We start from the raw sequence: 19,466 nt of genomic DNA on the forward strand, positions 1-19,466 counted from the left end.
AATTTGAGTTAGTGCAATCGAAATGTATTTAAGTATATACCTACTAGTGTAATATATTTGTGATATTTGATTTTCCCTCATCTTCCAACACTATACTCTTCCTACCTTCGAATTCTAAGTTGCGTATATAATTGGCCCACCAGCCATTATTCTTAATCCCGATATCGCGATAAGAGGTACCGCCAGATTTTTTCGCCCCGGATCGTTATATTAAAACCCATTGAAACAAAAGATTCAATCGAAACGTAACTGCATCCCATGTCCGCTGCCGCACCCTCTACCATTGGGTTTCATCAATTGCAGAGCTTGCTTGCATAGCGCTACTACCCGGCCGATTACGATATACCTGATCACCTGGCCAACTCCCAATACGATTGTAACCACACATCTTATTTGAAGCCAAGGACGGATATATTCGAAGCATCCAATATATATATATATATATATTTAAGTTGGTTTAGAAACTTTCTGCGAACCTAGGGTTGGTGATCAAGGTGGCTGAAACGAACAGCCCTCAAAAAAGACAGAACGGCCTAAACACAATATGTCCGACTTCACTGTGGAGAATGAGGATTACAAACTTACAGCCAAAGAATGCCGATTACCAGCTACTGTAGAAAAATCTCGAACGGCAGCTCGGATAATTGGTTGGGGCAGGGCCTACAACGTGCGCTGGAGAGCGCCTTTCATGGAGGTTGCCCGTCATTATATGGCCCTCTTGGACTCCCCGCGAAGCGAACGGGGTTTCATTGGTGCGGCGGTAAGAACGTTCGTTGAATCTGAAATTGACGGCCTCACGGCGAGGTTTGTCGAAACTTTTCAGATTACCGGGCGCGGTACCCACGATTCGACGGCTAGCGAATCATCACTGGACAAAACTTGGGTAATTGTCGCCGATATAGCAGCACCGGTCGTATGGCCGCAACAAAACTCTGCTATTGAGAGGAGAAAGAGGTCGGATGCGTATTGTCGTTTGATCACCGATGCGTTAAAGGCTTCGGACCTAACGATTACGTCTAGTTTTGGGGCCATGGTATACGTGCTGCTGCTTTCAGACGAGCTAGACCCAGAATCGTTGGATGAGAGTGGAATCAGAATCCTTGACTATCAAGGAGGTTCGAGTATTGAGCTAGAAGGACTGGGGAAAAGTCTTAATCAGATTGGTATAACAATCGATCACGCACTATCGTACTGTAAGCTATCATATCATGATCATAATATCGCTCCTTCCATGGTGTACAGGTGATACTTACATGTTTATTTTCTAGGGCTACAAAGGAAGTGCGCGTCTATTTTACCCCCTACAGATTCTCCATCTCGACTTAGTATGCCCACGGGAATATTTGCCAGTATTTCTGTGGTTACACCACGAAGTACTCACCTAGCAAATCAAGTATGGCAATTAGAAGACGTGGAACGCCGTTACCCACCCATGGCTAACATTTTCTTATAGGCGAGGATTCGCGACAAATATCGGTGTGTTCTCTCGCATCGATATAGCAAAAGCGTACAAGTATGCCATATCGTGGCATACTCCATTGGAAAAAAAGCATCTGGGGAATACAAGGTGAGACTTAACTTAAAGCTCTGGGCTCAGGATCTTGGGTCAAACCTTTTAACGATGATGCCGCTTTCAGTTTGAATTTTGGAATTTCTTGGCCATGTTTGTTGGGAAAGAAGCGATGCGGAAGATACGAGAGTACGTGGTGGGTCCCATAGATGATAGGACATTGATCAACCGCTTGGAGAATACCATTTCGCTATCACCTGGATGCCATTGTGAATTCAATGATGGACTTTTCATTTTGGAGCCACTTACACAAGATGGGTCATCTCTTCTAGCGGTAGACCTCTCAAAATTTGCGGAAGCCGAGATTCCAGCCAAGTATCCAGTAAGATACACAAAACTTCCAGGTCAAATTAAGCCACTCGCAACAAGAGGCGCCGGTCTCCAGGGATTATCTATCGATGATCTCGATCCATATGAACTGGATCAGGATCCTGATGTGGTTAACGCGAGAATCTATAACCAGTCGATGGACAGAGCCCTGAGGGATGGCGAAATCGTCTGGCTTGAGACTGACAACCCCGACTTACGGCCGCTTCCGCATCCCCATCTCCTCTGGTTACATGCTAACATAAGCAGAGTTGTAAGGATGTGTGGCAGAAGTGGTGAATACGTATATGCGCCTGAGTCCGATGAAGAAGAAGAGCCAGGCGCTGATACCAAGGAGGCGGGAGAGGGTATGACTTCCTTTTCACCAGAATACCAGATCGCAGGTGGCAAAGAGGGCGGAATTGAGGGTTTAGGCCTGGCGAGGGAAGAATGGAGTATGGACGATAATGGTTCGGGGGAACAGGAGGCGATTGACCCTACGGTGGTACCGCGCAGAAAACAAGGTGACCTTGGCTAGAAGCTTTTGTCACCCGTTGGTTCTTTGCCTGGCGTTTGATCGTGCGTGGGCGGGTTGAGAAACCCTGCATGGGCGCTGTAGCGTTTTGTGATTATATATTGTAGAAGCGATATTGGGAGCTTAAAATCGGGGGTGTGAGCTATATATACGAGATTAGGGTGGGCTCATTTTGGCTTTCGTAACTAGTTTTTGTGAAACAATGACTGAGATCCGGCGTCGAGGTAGTATCGGGTTGAAGCTAACATACCCTCCTGAGAATTATTAATATTAAGAGGTCTTCTTATCGCCCTTACCACGGCCTCCGCACCAAGCCGCTAGCTTCTGTAATTGTTTTTCACTAAGAAGACAGGTATACTTACTATTCCACCTCCTCACAAATAAAAAATAAGAACCACAAGGAGATACACGGCTAACTGGTACTAGCTTAGCAGTGACTGCGATTTATCTATTGCATTTATAGTTAGCATGCAACAGGCACCTTTGCCCAAACTCCGATGGCTGGCCAGCTGGTCTTGTTTTCATGATTCGACTTTTGTTTCCTAAATTAAGACTCTGTGTTATTCACTGGAAGCATTTCTTCAAGCACAGGTTGCCCAAGGAACCAGAATCTCCATAATATCATACATGTATTGGAACATACCCTGCCAACTAATTGTATGATAATATTAGTTGGTTTTGGATGTTTAAATTTTTATTTACAGAGCTGCATGCGCACGCAGAGGATCGCCAGCTCGGGGTATTTGTTGTTGTGTGTGGTATATTGGCAATATTAGTGTTGGGGTGCGGAATCCGGTCTTGGCACTAAACAAAGACCTTCCAAGCATGGGTACAAGATATGCAAACGCCTCCATATGAACAAACTTCTATGGCCGTACTGTTCAATTCAGCGACTCGGTACTGATTGGATATCGACACGGGATACTGGCCAGTGATTTATCAATGTTAATACATCACGCCACCGCATATCGCAACAATAGCTAGAAAGCACATGCAGCCGGTCCAAGCCTAGACTTCTTGTCCGACTGGAGATCTGTCAACTAAAGCGACTAGGTCAGGTTGACTGCTAGAACTCTTCCTGTGCGGCTGTGGTGGGTGGGTGGTGGTGGTGATAGTTTTGAGAAGGGCACCTAAGCCGGAGATTTTCCAATGCGGGGATGTAGGAAAATCGTGGTGGTGACAGACGCCTCCCGAGGCAGGTTATAATGCACTCCATTGATCTAATGATCCTTTATCCAACGTACTAATAAAAAAAACATATATATTAGGCCTCGGGGATCGAATTGTTCGCGCGATGCTGCATAATACTAGACAGCCTCTAACAATTTACATGACTAATACAAGTCTCAAGAGTGAGAACTATCCCGTCAATTTGAATGACGACCAGGGAACAGTGAAGGCATTAGAAGAGAGTGGATCCGAAATAAGATATGAAGAAGTCGATCCAACATGCTTGAATTCTATCACAGTATTTAGACACCGCCTTCAGATTGCCCACGGAACGAGTCATGGAACGAAACCATTATCGATTCTTGTTAATTCCCCGGCACAGGAATTCGAAAACGCCCAAAAGGCAGCGAAATTGGGGTACTTTGGCCCGAAGAATATGTCTAGCATTCTACTCCCGATCATGAAACGTGATGGAAATAGTAGAATAGTTAATGTGTCGGTTGGCGGTGGAGGGGCGGGTTATTGGATATGGAAGGCGGATCTGGCCGACAGATTCGAACTACGAAATCTCTCAACGGAAGTATTGGATACCTTGGTACGAAAGTATGTACGCGATGCCGCCAATGGGGAGCTTGTTGAACAAGGGTGGGCGAAACGCCTGGATGTCAAAGGTCCCCAAAATCATCTTTATGTCATCCCGAGGATGATATTGGGGGCGTACACCCATCTTCTGGCGAGAGAAAATCCCGACGTCCTGATAAACGCCTCAGGTGGTGATTCATTCAAGTTTTTAAAGCATGTATACGGTGGTGCTATCACACCCACCTTTTTGGCTTTAGGGGACTTAAAGGGTGTCTCTGGACGCTATTGGATTGCTGGAAAACCCGTGGATTGGGAAAGTAATCGATATAAACCCCCGGAAACTGATAAAGTCTTATCTTGGAAGAAACCTAACAAAGTAAAGGTGTCAGAGCTTAGTCCTAGTGAGCTAGAAGCCCCAACCCCTAGGCCCGAGAAACCGTTTACCTGGGTCTCGTTCAAGCCAAAGACCCTTGGACCGGACTCCTAGTTTATTTTTTATATTTATATTTTATTGACTCATCCATTTCCTGCCATAATATATCAATAATATATATTCTCGCGTGGAGAAAATTTAGAGTAAGAACAGATTTTTGTATTTTGCTTGTTAGTGCCGTGGCTATGGTAAATTCACACGCCCTCTTGCGTCTTTAAATTATGGTTCCGCCTGCACTGTATCGATGTAGCGGCAAATACCATAAATCTCAAATAGCTTTCATTATTTATTGGGTCTATGCACAGCTAGTTGTCTCAACAAACTGAAATTGACACTAAGAAATATGGTGGAAGAGGACCTAGGTGGACGTCCAAGTACCTGAAGGAATTGCAGGGATAGAGTGGAAACAGGGGACATGCTGTACTATTGCATCCCACGCCTGGCTTTCTGATAGGCAACCCAATCCGCTACTGAGAATTCCCCATACTCTGGAATGTAGTTTTCCGGTATCACTTCACGGAGCTCTTCTGTAGCGTGTATCACACACCGCGGAAAGCCTGATGCTGTAATAGATGACGGTAAGAGGTTATAAAAATTTGAGTTGGCGAGATTTTTCACTCTGTAGATTCCTTTACGCTGGGCATCAGACACCGGGATTGGGTCGTAAGTCGTCCGTAGTAATGACTGCGCTGAGGTAAACCCATCTTCGGACAAATGCCGCATCAACTGAATGATATCAGCTTTATCGACTTTGTACAATTTTCTGTCCTTATCTGGGTGGACATACACATCGAGCATCTGGGAATAGTTAGTAAATGGAAGTAGTTTAAACCAGGAGAGTTATGAACTACCTCGTTCCCACTTTCTCCCCGATCAAAATGTACAACCCCGGATAAAATTTGTGTTTCTGCCCAGAATCCAACAGTGCACTTCTCAAAAGAAGATGACTGAAGCTTTGCATAACGTGTGAGCTCAGTATAACTGTGGTGATAGAGGGGAGGTATTGTTGGCATAGTAGTAGTACTATGTCTAACATGTTTATATGACTCTCCTGAAATTGCGCGAAGGATTTCGATAAGTACTTCGAACTCCACCAGCACATTTTCCGTTTCATTGATGTATCTGTGCAAGATCTTTTAATTTGGAAGTCAATATAGTATAGTAAAAACGAAAAATACAAAATTCCAAGATTCTTACATCGGCACCAATCTCTGTTCCGATAAGGATAAGCTCAAGCTCCTCCACAAGTTTTCTGTACTCGATACGGCTCTCTTCTGACGGTTCAACTTTTCGATATTGGCGGTTGAAGGGATTCGATGACTGCACGGGGGCATCGTCAAATATCTGGCGAAACGTCCGCTCGGTAACCTCGAGACGGAACAGATTTCGCACAATATTTGAGATTCTCTCAAGATGCATGGGAGGTAAACCTCCGATAGGAACAAGGTTGGTCGTGGCCATGGTATAGGAAATTTGGGCGATGGAAGGCTGGTTGTAAGATCTTGGTTGGGGATTTCGGTAGATTTGCGAGCCGCGTCTCCAGATATATAGTTAACGTGCCTAGTGCTAGCTTAGGAAAGTACTTAATTATAAAGTTGCAATTGATGCGCGGATATCAAACTTAAATTAATCCCTAAGTATACGTATACTACATCTGTAGTATCTGATCTGGCCGATCGATCTTATTTTAGATTTCTGTCGGCGCAGTGCAGTGCAGCAGCAGAACTCTATTAAAAACGAGTTTCAAACGCTCTTATTATCGATATATTTGGTTTTATCTCAAAGTTCTCTGTTACAAATATTAACGCATGTCTATAGATCTACGTACGACTCGAGCTCATATGATCATACTCATAAGCTTAACCAAGCTCATAGAACTTCAAAAGAGTATATGTAGGTGTTTAAACCGTAGATTACGTACTACGCACACCTATAAATTGAAATCGGATACATACATGTGTTTATTTAATTTAATATCAATACTTAAGTCGTTTATATATACTTAAGTATATATAATATACGGTACCTGCCCCATCTCTCCTACAGCCCCAATCAGGACAGCAAAGGGGTGGCTATTTGCGCCCATTTGTCGTTATTGAATATCGCCGGCGTGTCAAGGTTCTGCATTAAAAATTGAGAAGACCTCGAAGTTGGCGTTCAAGGTTTCTATCCAACGTCAACTCAAATGCCAATTAAACATAGGAACAGGACCAGGTTAGATCTATAATTCCGAGGTCTTATGGCGTATTTTATACCCTCAATGTCATAAGACTACCCAATACCTTGGTTTCCGTTCTCTCGGTAGTGAAATTTATGTTCTCCCAAAGCGTCAATCCCACGTTCGGTACCAGGCACAGTACTACTTCATCAGCAGGAACTCGACGGGATTAAGGGACAAAGGGCGATGGTACTACGCCCTTCCACTAGCCCCAGCCCCAAATAAATACTTCTGCTACTTTTTTTCAATTGCAATCCCTTTATTTCGTTCATGTAATAAATCCCAAAAATCCTCGGGCCAGTAGAAGTATGGCCGGCGTGATACAAATTTTCTCAAGTTTTGCATTGCCAACCCTCCAAGAAAAAATTTATAATTCTTGTCCTTTGCTTCATTGGCTTCTTTATCATCTTCTCCTAACCAGCGGGACGGCTCTCTACTGGTTCTTGCTCCGAGATAGGATGCTTTCATCTTCAGTTCCGTTACGTTTACTAGAGGGCATTGTGCGAATTTTCGCCACCATGAAATCGAGACTATTTGCGTCAGACCCAATTTTGTAACACTATCAGGAGGAATAAGAAAGAATGAAGGATGGAAGATCAAGCCCAAAACCTTAAGACATTTAAGGTATTTTAAGTTTGTGACTGCGTTCTGCAGATCTTCTAGCTGGGGAAGCTTGGAGATTGGAAAATCACAATCCATGGCGTGTTTATTCCCCATCAATTCGAGCTGTTTCAGTGATTTGGTCAGTTGTAGTATTTTGACAACCACCTCTATCTCTTCTATAGTATCATGTTCTGTAGTAAGCGATGCACTACTAAGAAATGGGAGTTGTAGATGTGTAAAGCATTCTAATGCGAAAGCATCTATTTGAAGGCAGCGGGCATATGTACACCGGTTACACATGTCGGTGGTTGCGTCGATCGATAATCTATTCGACTTTGAATATTCTTTCAAAACCCGAAGAAAGTTTAGGGCGCTTTCGCTAGCGCATCCTAAATTTTGTCACCGATTAGATATCCATGCACGAAAGGAATAACCAAGTGATCGATCAAATTCAATTGTTGGGTTGTATAAGTCGCTTACCAGCTTCCACCAAGTGTAGTCTCACGCGCCGAAGTGTCATTTCCCCGGATGCAAGCTTATCGGAGAATATATCGAATAGTTCGCCAGGAAAGAACTTGTCATATTGTCTCCTTGCCGCGCACGCAGCCTCACCCACATATAATCGCCGGAGGGATGATCTCATATGACCGGAAAAAAATCTTATTTCTTTGATGTGATTGAAACCCATGGCATTGACACCTTTTTCGTTGGTGATGGTAAGTAATTTTTCGAGATCGCATTCTTTTGCGCCGTCCTGAAATACAGGTTCAAAGGTACGCCAAAAATGTGGGTAGGTTCCGTAGTACATAGTTTTAGAAGTTTGGAGGAGTGAAATCATGTCAGACCTCATGTCGAGGAAGCCGATGATTTCGGATAGAAGTTCGAGTGGGATATTTTCTATGAACGAAGGGCATTGGCCTGTTGGCCCTTTGGATTCGGATTCCATTTTTAATTCGGATATCTAAGTAGCTAGATGTGGCTATAGACGAATGGATTTCTTGTGGGACTAGAATACTCGTTGTGAACGCTTGTTTATTAGTTACTTAGTACTTAGCTAAGGTAAGATTTAATTTGTCGAGGCCTTCAGAGCTATAGCAAGAGCTATGCATGGAGCGCTGCCAGCTGCTAGCCAAGCTACTAGTTAGGTCAGCCGCTGGATCCTTGTCAATTGCTTGTGCATGCACAATGTTGTATTCGTCTCCAAGCTAAGAGCCAAGCTCAGCCAATATGTGGCTGGTGTAATCTACCAGCCGCAAAGTGTGGCTTAACATTCACGACAGGGATTCTCGTGTGACGTCAGGGCTTCCAAGTCGCCCAATCCAACTTCACAGCTGCACGCCGCATAGGCCAGACCAGGCCAAGCTCAAGACAAATCCCGCATTACATTGCACTGGCAATTCCAACCCGTCAAAACATTATGCTTTCATACTTTCTTCTATTTCCTCGATCTCTGTCCTATACCGAGTATAATCGGTATCTTGCAAGGAGCGTTATCTACCTTACAGAATGCGACATTCGATAGTAAGGTCTATGCTCTTGCGCACGCGACACTGTACTCAGAACTTCCAAACGCCTTATCTTGGGTATATAATACACCACCAACCCGGAATCTCCCATGGTCAGCTTTGGAGATCATTTTCTGCCCATGCAAATTTACAGGCTCGTCAACAAGTCCTTCACGGTCTCACGGCAAAACTGACGAGTACTCCGTCCCGTCTCTTCAAACTCATCCTCCCACTGCCAGCAGTTCATGAAGATGGTGATCAAGATCGTTCGCTGAGTCCCAAGGAAACCGAACATTATGAGAAACATCCACCGTCCTCGCTTTCAAAACCATCTACGTCTGTAAACCATCTAGATCAAAAGCCAAAACATTTGGCTCTTTTGATTCATCCGAATCAACCAATCTCGCATCTTGCGCAGTTGATCCAATCTCAATTGCCGACTCTTAAGTCAGGCAGAGTCCCCAGTGTAAATTTCTATAGACCATTGGATACTCCACCTCCAAAATCCGAGGTCATTGCACCTTCTGAAGATGAAGTTGTGAGCTCGGGTGGAGAGGGGGCGCCAAAGTCTGCGCAAGGGAGGGATGTAGATGATGAAGAGGAGAGTCTGGTCCTTTGGTCAGGGAGTACTGAAATTGGTGATTTTGTTAGGGATGCTGCGGTTGGGCATGAAGAGGAGGAGATGGGACTTCAGGGTGGGTTTGTCATTGATATCGAGGGCACCGTAGACAAGAGGTAAGACCTAGCTTCATATACAAATATAAACCAATACGGCAAGTCAATGATGTAGGAAGACTAATCGTGGTATAGTGGAGTCTGGGTTTCCGTCCCAAGTTTTAACGATAGAACTGTCTTTCTGAGGAAGAGATATAAATCGATTACGAAAGAGATCGAAGGACTAGTTGAGTTAAAAGAGGTAAAGAATTTTCAGTGCCCCCATAACGATACCGAATATCTCTAATAGAACCTTCGATTAGAAATGCGATAAACTAGCTCAGAAAACTGCCCAACATATGGCTCTCGGTGGTTTTGGAGCAATGATCGGTTGGTGGGGCTTGGTATATTTTCTCACATTCAATACGTAGGTTATAATATACTCGTATCGATATATTGCAGAATGAAAGGCTAACCTAAAGCAACTCAAAGGTCTCTTGGATGGGGTATGTACTATTTTCTTGATGAAAGTTTAACTGCTTGGAATACTTGAATCTAACCTGCCCTGCCTACAACTAGATACTATGGAGCCAGTAACGTACCTCGCCGGCCTTTCAGGTATTATGGCGGGTTATCTTTGGTTTCTATACCATAACCGTGAAGTCTCATATCGTTCTGTACTGCACGCTACAATCTCGCGGCGTCAGCTAGCGTTGTACGATCAACATGGGTTTGACATGGATAGATGGCAAGAGCTACTCGATGAAGGTCGGTCGTTGAGACGAGAGATTAAAATAGTCGCAGAAGAGTATGGTGTTCGGTGGGATGGAAAAGCGGACTCTGAATCTTCGGGCGATTTCGGGGTTGTGAGCCGAGAAAGGAAGAAGCGGGCAGCCAAAGTAGAGGAGGTATTAAAGAAGGAGGAAGAGAAAACGGAGAACGGGAAGCATTCATCAAAGAAAGAAGATGGAGATGATCATTAAGCCTTAGAAGTACATGTTTTCTACTAGAATAGACGGTGTCTGATTCCCCAGATACGAGGCTAAATAAATCCTAGACCAGAAGGGTTTCTTTCTAATTATTTGTTTATATTCCTGTACGCTTAGCAAGCGAGTTATATAATTCGAATTGCTTATTCTCTAATACATTCGCCTCTAATAAAACCCCATTTCTATCTAACAAAGAATTTTAATTCCGTTTATCGAGTTCTATAAAAGCGCCTTGACATCCTCTTTTTCGGCCTCTTTCGCAAAATCTGGTCTCGGCAGTTCGGCACCAGCAGTCGTCCTTCCGTACATGATCCCACCTAACCGACTAATTGGCTTCAACTTCCCAATATCCACAATTGAACCTTCACTCCCCTCCGCCCACATATCTTCCCTAACATGGAAGTTAAGGCCTTGCGCAAATATCGTAACTCCAGTAGTCTTCCCAGTCGCCGGCGAGACCCACGGATGATGCGAGACAAGCTTTGCTTCAATGCTAAATGCCGATTCGGCAACATGTGGAGGCTTAACTTTTGAAGAAGGGGCAGGAGTTAAACCTGACAAATCGAATTCAGAAACACCGGGAGGGGCATTTATGGAGGTGTAGTTCGCAGCTCTAAGTAGGATTTAGCGTATGATCCCTATACAATATAGTTGAAACGAGCTATGGAGGGACCGACTCTAAAAACCACTCGGAAATGACATTTATGACAAGCTCTCCCGTATCAAGAATATTTTGCAATGTGTCTTTTTTACTTTCCATACTACTCGAGAAACCGATAACCCTATAAATTGCTAAGTTAATTGCATACTCTGGTGGGAAAGAGCAACAAAATGAACCTACATCATTGGTGGGTCATGAGCAACCATCGTCGTATATGAGAATGGTGCAAGGTTTGTTGTTTTCCCATCTTTAGATATCGTTGATACGAAGCCAATCTTTCAACAACCAAAAGGCGTGTAAATTCAGTTGGATGAAGCCTTTGAAATAGATTTCGGTACCATCAGAACTTACAAATCTGGGTGTGATGGCAGATATCATAAGCTTATAGTTATCACCCACTCGTCTACCTTCAGCATAAGGATCAATCTCAACCTTCTTTAACGATTTCCAAGAGTCGTCCGTTGCGCCAGTTCCTACGCGCCCATAGATCGAAGTCAATTGGCCGAAACAATCGATTTTGAGGCACCGAGACCTTAAGAGGATAAAGCTATATTTCTCACCAACTTTCCACTCTGGATTGACTGTCTTATTTAGGTGCCATTCAATCGTCTCCCAATCCTCCCGTGTAGCCTCAACGGTCTTAAAATCCGGATGTCGTGACATTGTTCGTAATTGTCGGTGCGGAATCGAAGCAGCGGGCGTGTTGACGGTGTTGTAAATTTAAAGGCTTCCAAGCGAGTCGACGGAAAAGCTTGGATGAGGTCAAAATGTATCTCTTCATGAGAGAGATTTATACCCTTTTTTTATCGATAAAAAAAGGCAAAGTTTCAAAGGGTTTTGTAATATCGCCTATCTTTATTCTACTCGAATTCGTTATTCTAATTGTCGTGCGCTTGAATCGGTATTCGGGATTACAAATCACGCAGTTCATGCAGAGGTAAACAACTTAAAACAACTTTCCTGGGAGGCTTACTAAGATTAGTAGATTCGTGCAATCCTTGTAGACGTATACGCGTAAGTCCCGAGGGCGCCCGAGTGTATAAAACGTTAACGTGGGGGCAGACCCAAGGCCCTTCCTGGTTCGAATCACAATGCATGCATGTACCTTCTACATTTCAGAACTCGACCACCTGTTCTTTTAACAAGGATATTTTATTTTTATAAACTTAGGTTAATTGATTCGATTTTACCGATAAGTGACTGGGAATAGCTATAGTAATAATAGAGCGGTGCGAACATTTCGAAATTTCTATCGATTAAATTATAAACATTTGATATTTATATTTGCCGCTACATATTCATATTCGAAAGCAGAGAAATCTAAGGAGCGGTTTTTCACTGTCTGAATTCTATCAAAAAGGGTTTAATTCGAGACCATGAGACAATCTGAGCTCCTAGGTGCTGATTTAGTAGCTACTGATTCGGATATCCTGATTACTGATATCTGCGGTGACAAATGAGGAATAGGTTGGTAGATCTATAGAACTAACATGAAAGAATTAATACGTAACCGGTAGTCCCGCGAAACCCATTTCTCAAGTATGCAGTTCTGGGATTGGCTCGTTCATCCAGTACTGCAGTATGCATGGGGTGTCTTCGGTGAACAGGGTGCAACATCGCCATTGACGGGAGCTTGCTGCCACCCCGAGCTTCGGGAAGGTCTGGGAGATCTAGCTAGAAACACATATGTGCGGGAGCATGGGTCGGCGGAACTTTACGGGCAGGTGTATAAGTCGGTAGATAAGTGATATCTTAGTCAAGTCTAGAAACATTTGGACTGGCTTTATACTTCACATATCAATTTCTAAGATATATCCCTGGCTGAGTACGAACTTTTCACTCGGATGCCTCATAAGCTTCACGATTTCAAATAACCGCTAATTCGTCTCTTTCATCCACTCTTATACGTACAAATGCAGCAACATCTCATCGTATATTTGCCCGCAAGAAACGAAATTCAATAATAATAACAAAACTCTTTGCCAAAGGGGGATATGCTTAGGTTTCAAGGTGCGAGGAACTGCAAAGAGATCATCCCAGAACCGGCCAAGCGATGTTATTAGAAAAACTCAAGAGCAACCAAACAAGGTATATTATAAAACAATGAGGCTCCAAGAACGCCAGATGGTATAAAATTCCCCGAAAGTGTTGTAGATATTTGTGCAAGTGGTGGGGATTTTGAAAGGGTGAAAATTCTGGGAAATGCCATGAGATAGGAGAATACAGAGAACGCCCGGTATCACTTTTGACGTCGTGGTGCCATCCTAAAAAACAGAAAGGAAATTCAAAGATTAGGAGAAATATTTGGGGTTTGGTAAAAAGTTGGAGGAGTCAGGTAATTGGTAGATGGTTGAAACCTAGTCAAGACTTTAATTTCCGGGCCCTGGTGGGTTGCCCATGAACATATCAAGACTGTTCCCATCCTCGCGGGTCGCCATTTCTGAAAGTAGTGTCATCAACGGGTCGGGCTCGAGCTCGGTAGGAAGCGCATCCTTTTCTTGTACAGCACTGGGATCTGCGGAAAAGACAGCGGGGTCCATTCCAAAGTCAAAAAAGTTGTTGTAGGGGGTTGAAGAGAAGAAAGAATAGTTTCCAGAGGGCGAGAAAGTATATTTATTCATATCATAGGAATAGGCGGAGTTAGGCATAACGGGAGAAGTAAAGTCGAAGGGGTTGTTTTCAGGAATTGAAGTGGCGGAAGCGCTTCGTTGGGGGCCCATTGGTGGTGGCTGTCCTGGGTAGTGGAAGCCAGGGTGACTATTTTGTAGTCTTTCGCGTGTTCGCATGCGATACTGGTCTTGGGGAGAATGTTGGCTGTTTAGGGGCGTTGACCCATCGGAGACAGAAGAGTGTCGATGTATTTTCGGGCGCTTATTATGGCGATGATGACCATATTCGTCGACATGGGTTATCGATGATGCAGAGCCGCCGTCTGTGGTGTTCGAAGGTGACGCATTTGGGATTTGTGGGGTTCCAACAGATGGGACGGGGGAATGGAATATTTCTGATAGGGTGGGGTCGGCGAAAAGGTCATCAGGACTCGAAAGGCTAATTGCAATGTTAGTGTTCTAGTCCCATAAAAAAGGATTATCGCGAGTTTAGGGGATGAAAGCTTACTTTTCGACTGAGAAGTCATTGAGAAACTCAAAGGGAATAAAGGCGGTATCGAAAGTAACATCATCATATCGATCAAAGAAGTCGTCAAGGTATTTAATATCAGCTGGTGAACCCTTGGACAGACGAATATGATTCATGTATATCCGGCGTATTGTTGAGCACTGATTTTAAGTCAGTAAAGGCCTCTCGGTCCGTGTGAGCAAGTTTAGTTTCCTTACCTGATGATTGATAATTGCCCACTGCCGCCGCATTCGGATAAGGAACTTGATAACCCTTAACAAGCTTTCCCTGCTACCTTCGGACAAGGAATGTCCTGTGTATTGGGTGCCGTGCAAATGAACCGTTGCAGCAGATGTTAAGCAATACGACATGAAAGCAGGCCATTCTATTGAAGGTGTATTTGCTGCTTGGTAAGCGAGGTCTGTTAGAGCCTTTGCATGCTGTAAACACATGCTTGTAGCTTCTTGCTGCCATGCTTGTTGGGTGCCTGTGCCATTGATTTCTTTGATATCGATTGGGAGGAAGGTCCGATACATCAAACAATGTATCAAGTGATAAACAGCCTTGCTCAAGTAAAATACTGTAGCCTCGCTACCGGACGGAAATGATGCCTTTTCTTGGGCTTTGTTTTCAAAATAACCGGCCCATACTTTCAGTTCGTTTCTGATCATCGATAGGTTTGAAGAAGAGTGCCACGGGAAATGGGAGTCGCCTTTTACACCACCCTGCTGGATGTATAGAACTGTCTTTCCTAAGATCCGAACAATCTCAACTAACATAGCGTTGGTATTTCGCGACAGAGGCATGCTGCCGAACTGTTGCCCAAACCCATCTTCTGAGAACAGTGATTCTTCGCTTGGTTTGCCGCTTCGAAAATGCGATTCGGAACATGGGAGGCGTAATTTGATTGTACAGTCGCTGATTAAAGGAGGGCGGTTCGAACCACAGACTGCAAAGCGATCCATCAAATAACAAGTCCAGAAGCATCTCCGTCGTACTTCACGCTCAACTGGAGTCGCCGGCGAGTTTGGCGGCAGCTCTCTATGTAGCTCTAGGGCAAGAGCCATACGGATTGCTGATCCCAACTGCATAAAAGATTTCTTTCCATGTCCCAAAGCAAAATAAACATCGGAGAGTAGTATTAATGTTAGCAAATTATCGACTGATGGTTCGTCTGCATCAACTTGGTTTCTGGCCAAACTGGCGAACCGTTCAGCGCATTCCGCTAGTGTTTTCCCTGTAGGAGGCAAGGTATAACTTTCATATTATTAGCTGCTTTATTCAGAATATCAATCACCGTCTAAATTTGGCTTTCTTGACTCACCGAATACTAGTTGCGCAGATTGCATTGAGAAGGTGCTGTGGAACACTGCCATCGTGTATCCTGCCTCTGAATGTTTCCTCATGGATATAGGAATGCGGTTTTTTGTTCACACGGGTAAAATATACATCCACCAGGTGGGGAACATAGTTGGCATCCATATCGACGCTATAATGTCGCCAGAGGCATATAGTGTTAGCTCAAAACCTTCTCGCAAATCGGAACTTTTATAAATGTACCTTATAGGGGTAGGAGCCAGCTCTGGGAGTTCCTGATCCATGATCACATTTTCTTCTTCGTGCTTTAGCCCCGGCTCCTCTCTTGTAGGATGCGAAGCTGTCGCAGAAGGCGGGGTGACTAAAGCAGCTGTATGACCATTCGCCTCGGCTTGAGCCAGTTCATCCGAGGTTTTATCTTCTTCACCCGAGCCTTTTCCATCTTCTAGCCGTTTTTCTCTATTCAACCAGGGTTAATATCACTTTCTACTTTGCCTAAGTATTCTCTTGCAAGCTCTGAAACTCACAAATGACCAATGCGCCGTAGTAAGTCCTCGAGAAGCTCGGTTTTCGGGCCACTAGATTTTTTGGTTGTGTTGTTAGCCGAGCGGGCTTGACAGGGTGACAAACGCCAGCCAGATTTTATCGCGCATACCGTTTGCGGGGAACAGCATCTGAACGAAATGCGGAGGAGAATGTCAGCTCCAAACCAGAAGAAAATATCTTTAATCTGAGAAGTATTGTAAATAGAAAGGCTTACCGTAGATGCATTCACAGTGAAATACTTCACATGAATTGCATTTTGGCCGTGTTCTACTGCATTTTATCTGGAAAAGAAAATGGCTTGAGTGTCAGATAAAACGTGCGCCGTTTGACAAAAAACCCACATGGCTGCTGCACCCAGACTTTGGGCTGCAGAGCAGCGCTGGGGGCTGTTAATTGTACGTTTGGAAGCCAACGAACCTTTCGTTTCCGACAGGATTTGCAGTTCATGGCCTCCTTCTCTTCGCTCGCCGACTTGCGGCTTGGGAGCTTCGTGATAGCGTAGACATTTCCGTTTCCATTCCCATTTCCATTCGCAGGGCGAGACATTGCGACCGAACCATCGGCAATGACGCCCTCGTAGCTGCCGGCTATCGACTCCAGTTTTGTGCCTGCTTCTGAATCCAATTTGCAATTTTTGAGGTTTCGAGGACGCTGTTTGTGCGATCCTCTTCTTCTGTAAATACTCTGAGTGGGTTCTGGTCTCTGATGCTCAATAAATTCGTATGAGACGTAAAATCGTTACTCTGTTGATTTCTAAGCTGCTGCTGGCAGCTGGTGGGGGCGTCGCAGGTTTGTAGTAGCAATCGATAAGACGCGTGAGAATGCAATATCGACGGTTCAATCGTGAATTTCGCTCCAGAGCTTCAATCGCTTTTGTCGACGTTGATTATCACCATCTGCGAATCTATTGTTTACTCTTGAGAGGGGACTCCAAAGTTTTCTGACCAAGCTATCGCAGTGAAACTGTTAAAGAAAGCAGTGAAAGCGACGCCTAGATTTCGGATTGACAAGCCCGGCCAGAAAATGCGCAACCGCAAAGGGGGAAAGAACAATGTGACTTCTGAACCCTTGATGCCGAATATATTGCTTGGGGGACCCAGATCCTAGAGATCAACGACCAAAAAGGGTCACGTCGAGATTCCTGCTCCCACGGCTATATGGGGAACCAACGGCAAGGGCTCCGACGTTTGTTACAGTTTCCAGCCCAAGAAAACGAGTGGACGCGGACAGGCCAAGCGCAAACGAAAAAGAAAAGAACCAGGGCGTACCAAACGGATGTCCAACTCGAGAGGAGGCCGGGAATATGTCTGGTTCTGTATGTAGGTATGACGATTTCGCCTAAAGTGACTGTTGGGATCCCAAATTCACCTCCGTTGGTATTGTTATGAGAATGAGGGAGACTTCACTCGTCAGGAGGTTTTTCGGGGATGTATATTTCTTGGAGGAGGTTACAACGAACAGACTTTGGCTTCGCTCGTTCAATTCAGGCCTCCGCGAGATGATAGTGCACTAAAGTTAAGTTTCTTTTTATGGTTTTTCGAGGCAACGATGGAGAGCAACCACCAGACTTATTTCAGTAACATGTACTGGAACGACCATGGGGTTGCAGCTCGTCTCCCCGGATCTCTCGATTTTCGCTGTTTGCTGGGCTGCGGCGTGATGGTGTGGAGCAAAAAGCCATCTCCTAAGCCGTCCATGGGCAGGGACCTTGGAAGAAATTTTGGACAGGACCATCAGGTGGAGCCGGTGCTTTATAACGGAACAGGGATCTTAATGATGCTGCACGGTCCGGGGTCAGCATCGAATCTAGCTCATGCATTTGCATTCCTCCTCCTCCTCTTCTCGATGTGTGCGGTGCGTAACTTGACTAACCACATCTCAGCAGGACACTATGTATAAACATCCTTCTCGACAAGAGTGCATGGACGCCCACCTTAGGATTAACCGGACTGTAACATTTGCCGATGCCATGTATTAATATTGGGATATATATACAAACCATCATACATGAGAGATGGACACAACCGGCCAGCTGAAGCCGGCCGCGGGCCAAAAGTTATAGAATGTCGATAACACGATAATATTGGCAGCATGTGCCTATACAATCGTCGGGGTATTTTGCTATATGCTTGGCCTGACCGCCGATTTTACGACCCCGAAGTCGCACGAGGAACGAAGCGTAGAACATTCATTAGCAATCCGGGGACTCCACCTTTGGATGCACGGATTCAAACTTTGGTTCTTGGCGGGTTGGCATGGAGGGTTGGACTTCTCATCTCTACATGTTTAAAGTTTCTGGATATCTCTCCCAACCTATTTCAGGACTATGAGATCGCACCGATATCTTCTGCAAATGGATACCGCTACGCTACTAGAGGCTGTCTCAAATTTGCAATCTTGGGATCTCTCGCTAACCGGGTTCGGCAGGCTAGCATGCTGTTCTGTAGATCATACTCGACAGAGGCCTTATGACAAACGAAACGGATATTGCCATTCACCATAGATACTTAAGTATATACTTACATATGTGCCTATTGTCATTGTAGTAGTATTCGGCGGAAAAGGTATCGAGCCCTTGTCTTTCTTGAACTAATTGTTGTATTTTGAACCCCTCGTCTCGAGTCGCGGACGGAGGGGTTCTCGATTCGCGCCGGCTAACACACGTCTATATTTTGCAAGGCATGACCCCTCAACGTTCTTTGATAGCTATATGTCTCAATTCATAAAGGCGGGGAGTGCGGAGCCCCGGCTTGGGGATGTGGAGATGGTATGATGTCTCAACGAGCATAAGATGATCGGTTGTGGACTCAACAGCAGATGTAAGTATGCACATGTATCTAACGAGCGCTATTTGTCGACGGAACATACCCCAGCCCTCATGTATGAGGCTTTCCTTTGGACAGCTGCATGCAGGGACCTAGCCCGCAATAACGGTTAAAGGCTATGATAAACCTGGCCGTAGTGTAGCCGATGCGTGGAGGGGTGCATGATGAGCTTTGTGGTGGAGCTGGGGATCAGGAGAGGTTAAAGGGAATCCCGGCCCGTGGTTCATCCACCAATAGGAGCTATAAGTATTTTTATTCATCTTTGAGATGAATATAAAATTTTTCTTTTCTTCTCGTGCTGCTCCACCAAAGATCAGATGTATCGATAGTCACGACGACAGATTTGAGACCCGCCACCCCGAGGAAAACCTGTACGCGCGCGTGCTACTAAGAGTGGTGATAGTGCATTTACATTTGTTTCGACGATACCCATCG

The 19,466-nt window shown here is 44.8% G+C and overlaps 7 protein-coding genes across 7 annotated transcripts; 3 read left to right on the forward strand and 4 right to left on the reverse strand.

Moving 5' to 3' along the window:
- Positions 1–544: 544 nt before the first annotated feature.
- Positions 545–2,414, forward strand: AOL_s00054g714 (uncharacterized protein; the record flags this gene model as incomplete). The annotated part of the gene is made up of 4 exons (XM_011122030.1): positions 545–1,193; positions 1,269–1,393; positions 1,454–1,567; positions 1,638–2,414. 4 exons carry the CDS (start codon positions 545–547, stop codon positions 2,412–2,414), a joined length of 1,665 nt encoding a protein of 554 aa, XP_011120332.1.
- A 1,327-nt stretch (positions 2,415–3,741) lies between these two features.
- On the forward strand, positions 3,742–4,650 carry AOL_s00054g715 (uncharacterized protein; the record flags this gene model as incomplete). Its single annotated transcript, XM_011122031.1, has 1 exon — positions 3,742–4,650. One exon carries the CDS (start codon positions 3,742–3,744, stop codon positions 4,648–4,650), a length of 909 nt encoding a protein of 302 aa, XP_011120333.1.
- A 369-nt stretch (positions 4,651–5,019) lies between these two features.
- AOL_s00054g716 (uncharacterized protein) lies at positions 5,020–6,057 on the reverse strand (the record flags this gene model as incomplete). Its single annotated transcript, XM_011122032.1, has 3 exons — positions 5,020–5,394; positions 5,448–5,729; positions 5,794–6,057. The coding sequence occupies 3 exons, from the start codon at positions 6,055–6,057 to the stop codon at positions 5,020–5,022; spliced, it is 921 nt and encodes a 306-aa protein (XP_011120334.1).
- Positions 6,058–7,048: 991 nt separating this feature from the next.
- AOL_s00054g717 (uncharacterized protein) lies at positions 7,049–8,363 on the reverse strand (the record flags this gene model as incomplete). The annotated part of the gene is made up of 2 exons (XM_011122033.1): positions 7,049–7,806; positions 7,898–8,363. 2 exons carry the CDS (start codon positions 8,361–8,363, stop codon positions 7,049–7,051), a joined length of 1,224 nt encoding a protein of 407 aa, XP_011120335.1.
- A 584-nt stretch (positions 8,364–8,947) lies between these two features.
- Positions 8,948–10,559, forward strand: AOL_s00054g718 (uncharacterized protein; the record flags this gene model as incomplete). The annotated part of the gene is made up of 5 exons (XM_011122034.1): positions 8,948–9,657; positions 9,733–9,838; positions 9,900–10,003; positions 10,069–10,082; positions 10,156–10,559. The coding sequence occupies 5 exons, from the start codon at positions 8,948–8,950 to the stop codon at positions 10,557–10,559; spliced, it is 1,338 nt and encodes a 445-aa protein (XP_011120336.1).
- A 225-nt stretch (positions 10,560–10,784) lies between these two features.
- Positions 10,785–11,889, reverse strand: AOL_s00054g719 (uncharacterized protein; the record flags this gene model as incomplete). The annotated part of the gene is made up of 3 exons (XM_011122035.1): positions 10,785–11,178; positions 11,407–11,501; positions 11,578–11,889. The coding sequence occupies 3 exons, from the start codon at positions 11,887–11,889 to the stop codon at positions 10,785–10,787; spliced, it is 801 nt and encodes a 266-aa protein (XP_011120337.1).
- A 1,706-nt stretch (positions 11,890–13,595) lies between these two features.
- AOL_s00054g720 (uncharacterized protein) lies at positions 13,596–16,752 on the reverse strand (the record flags this gene model as incomplete). Its single annotated transcript, XM_011122036.1, has 8 exons — positions 13,596–14,274; positions 14,344–14,504; positions 14,562–15,600; positions 15,668–15,832; positions 15,904–16,119; positions 16,188–16,238; positions 16,316–16,334; positions 16,548–16,752. 8 exons carry the CDS (start codon positions 16,750–16,752, stop codon positions 13,596–13,598), a joined length of 2,535 nt encoding a protein of 844 aa, XP_011120338.1.
- Positions 16,753–19,466: the final 2,714 nt, after the last annotated feature.

Source organism: Orbilia oligospora (genome assembly GCF_000225545.1).
Source record: "Orbilia oligospora ATCC 24927 unplaced genomic scaffold scaffold00054, whole genome shotgun sequence".
In the NCBI taxonomy this organism is placed as follows: Eukaryota; Fungi; Ascomycota; class Orbiliomycetes; order Orbiliales; family Orbiliaceae; genus Orbilia; species Orbilia oligospora.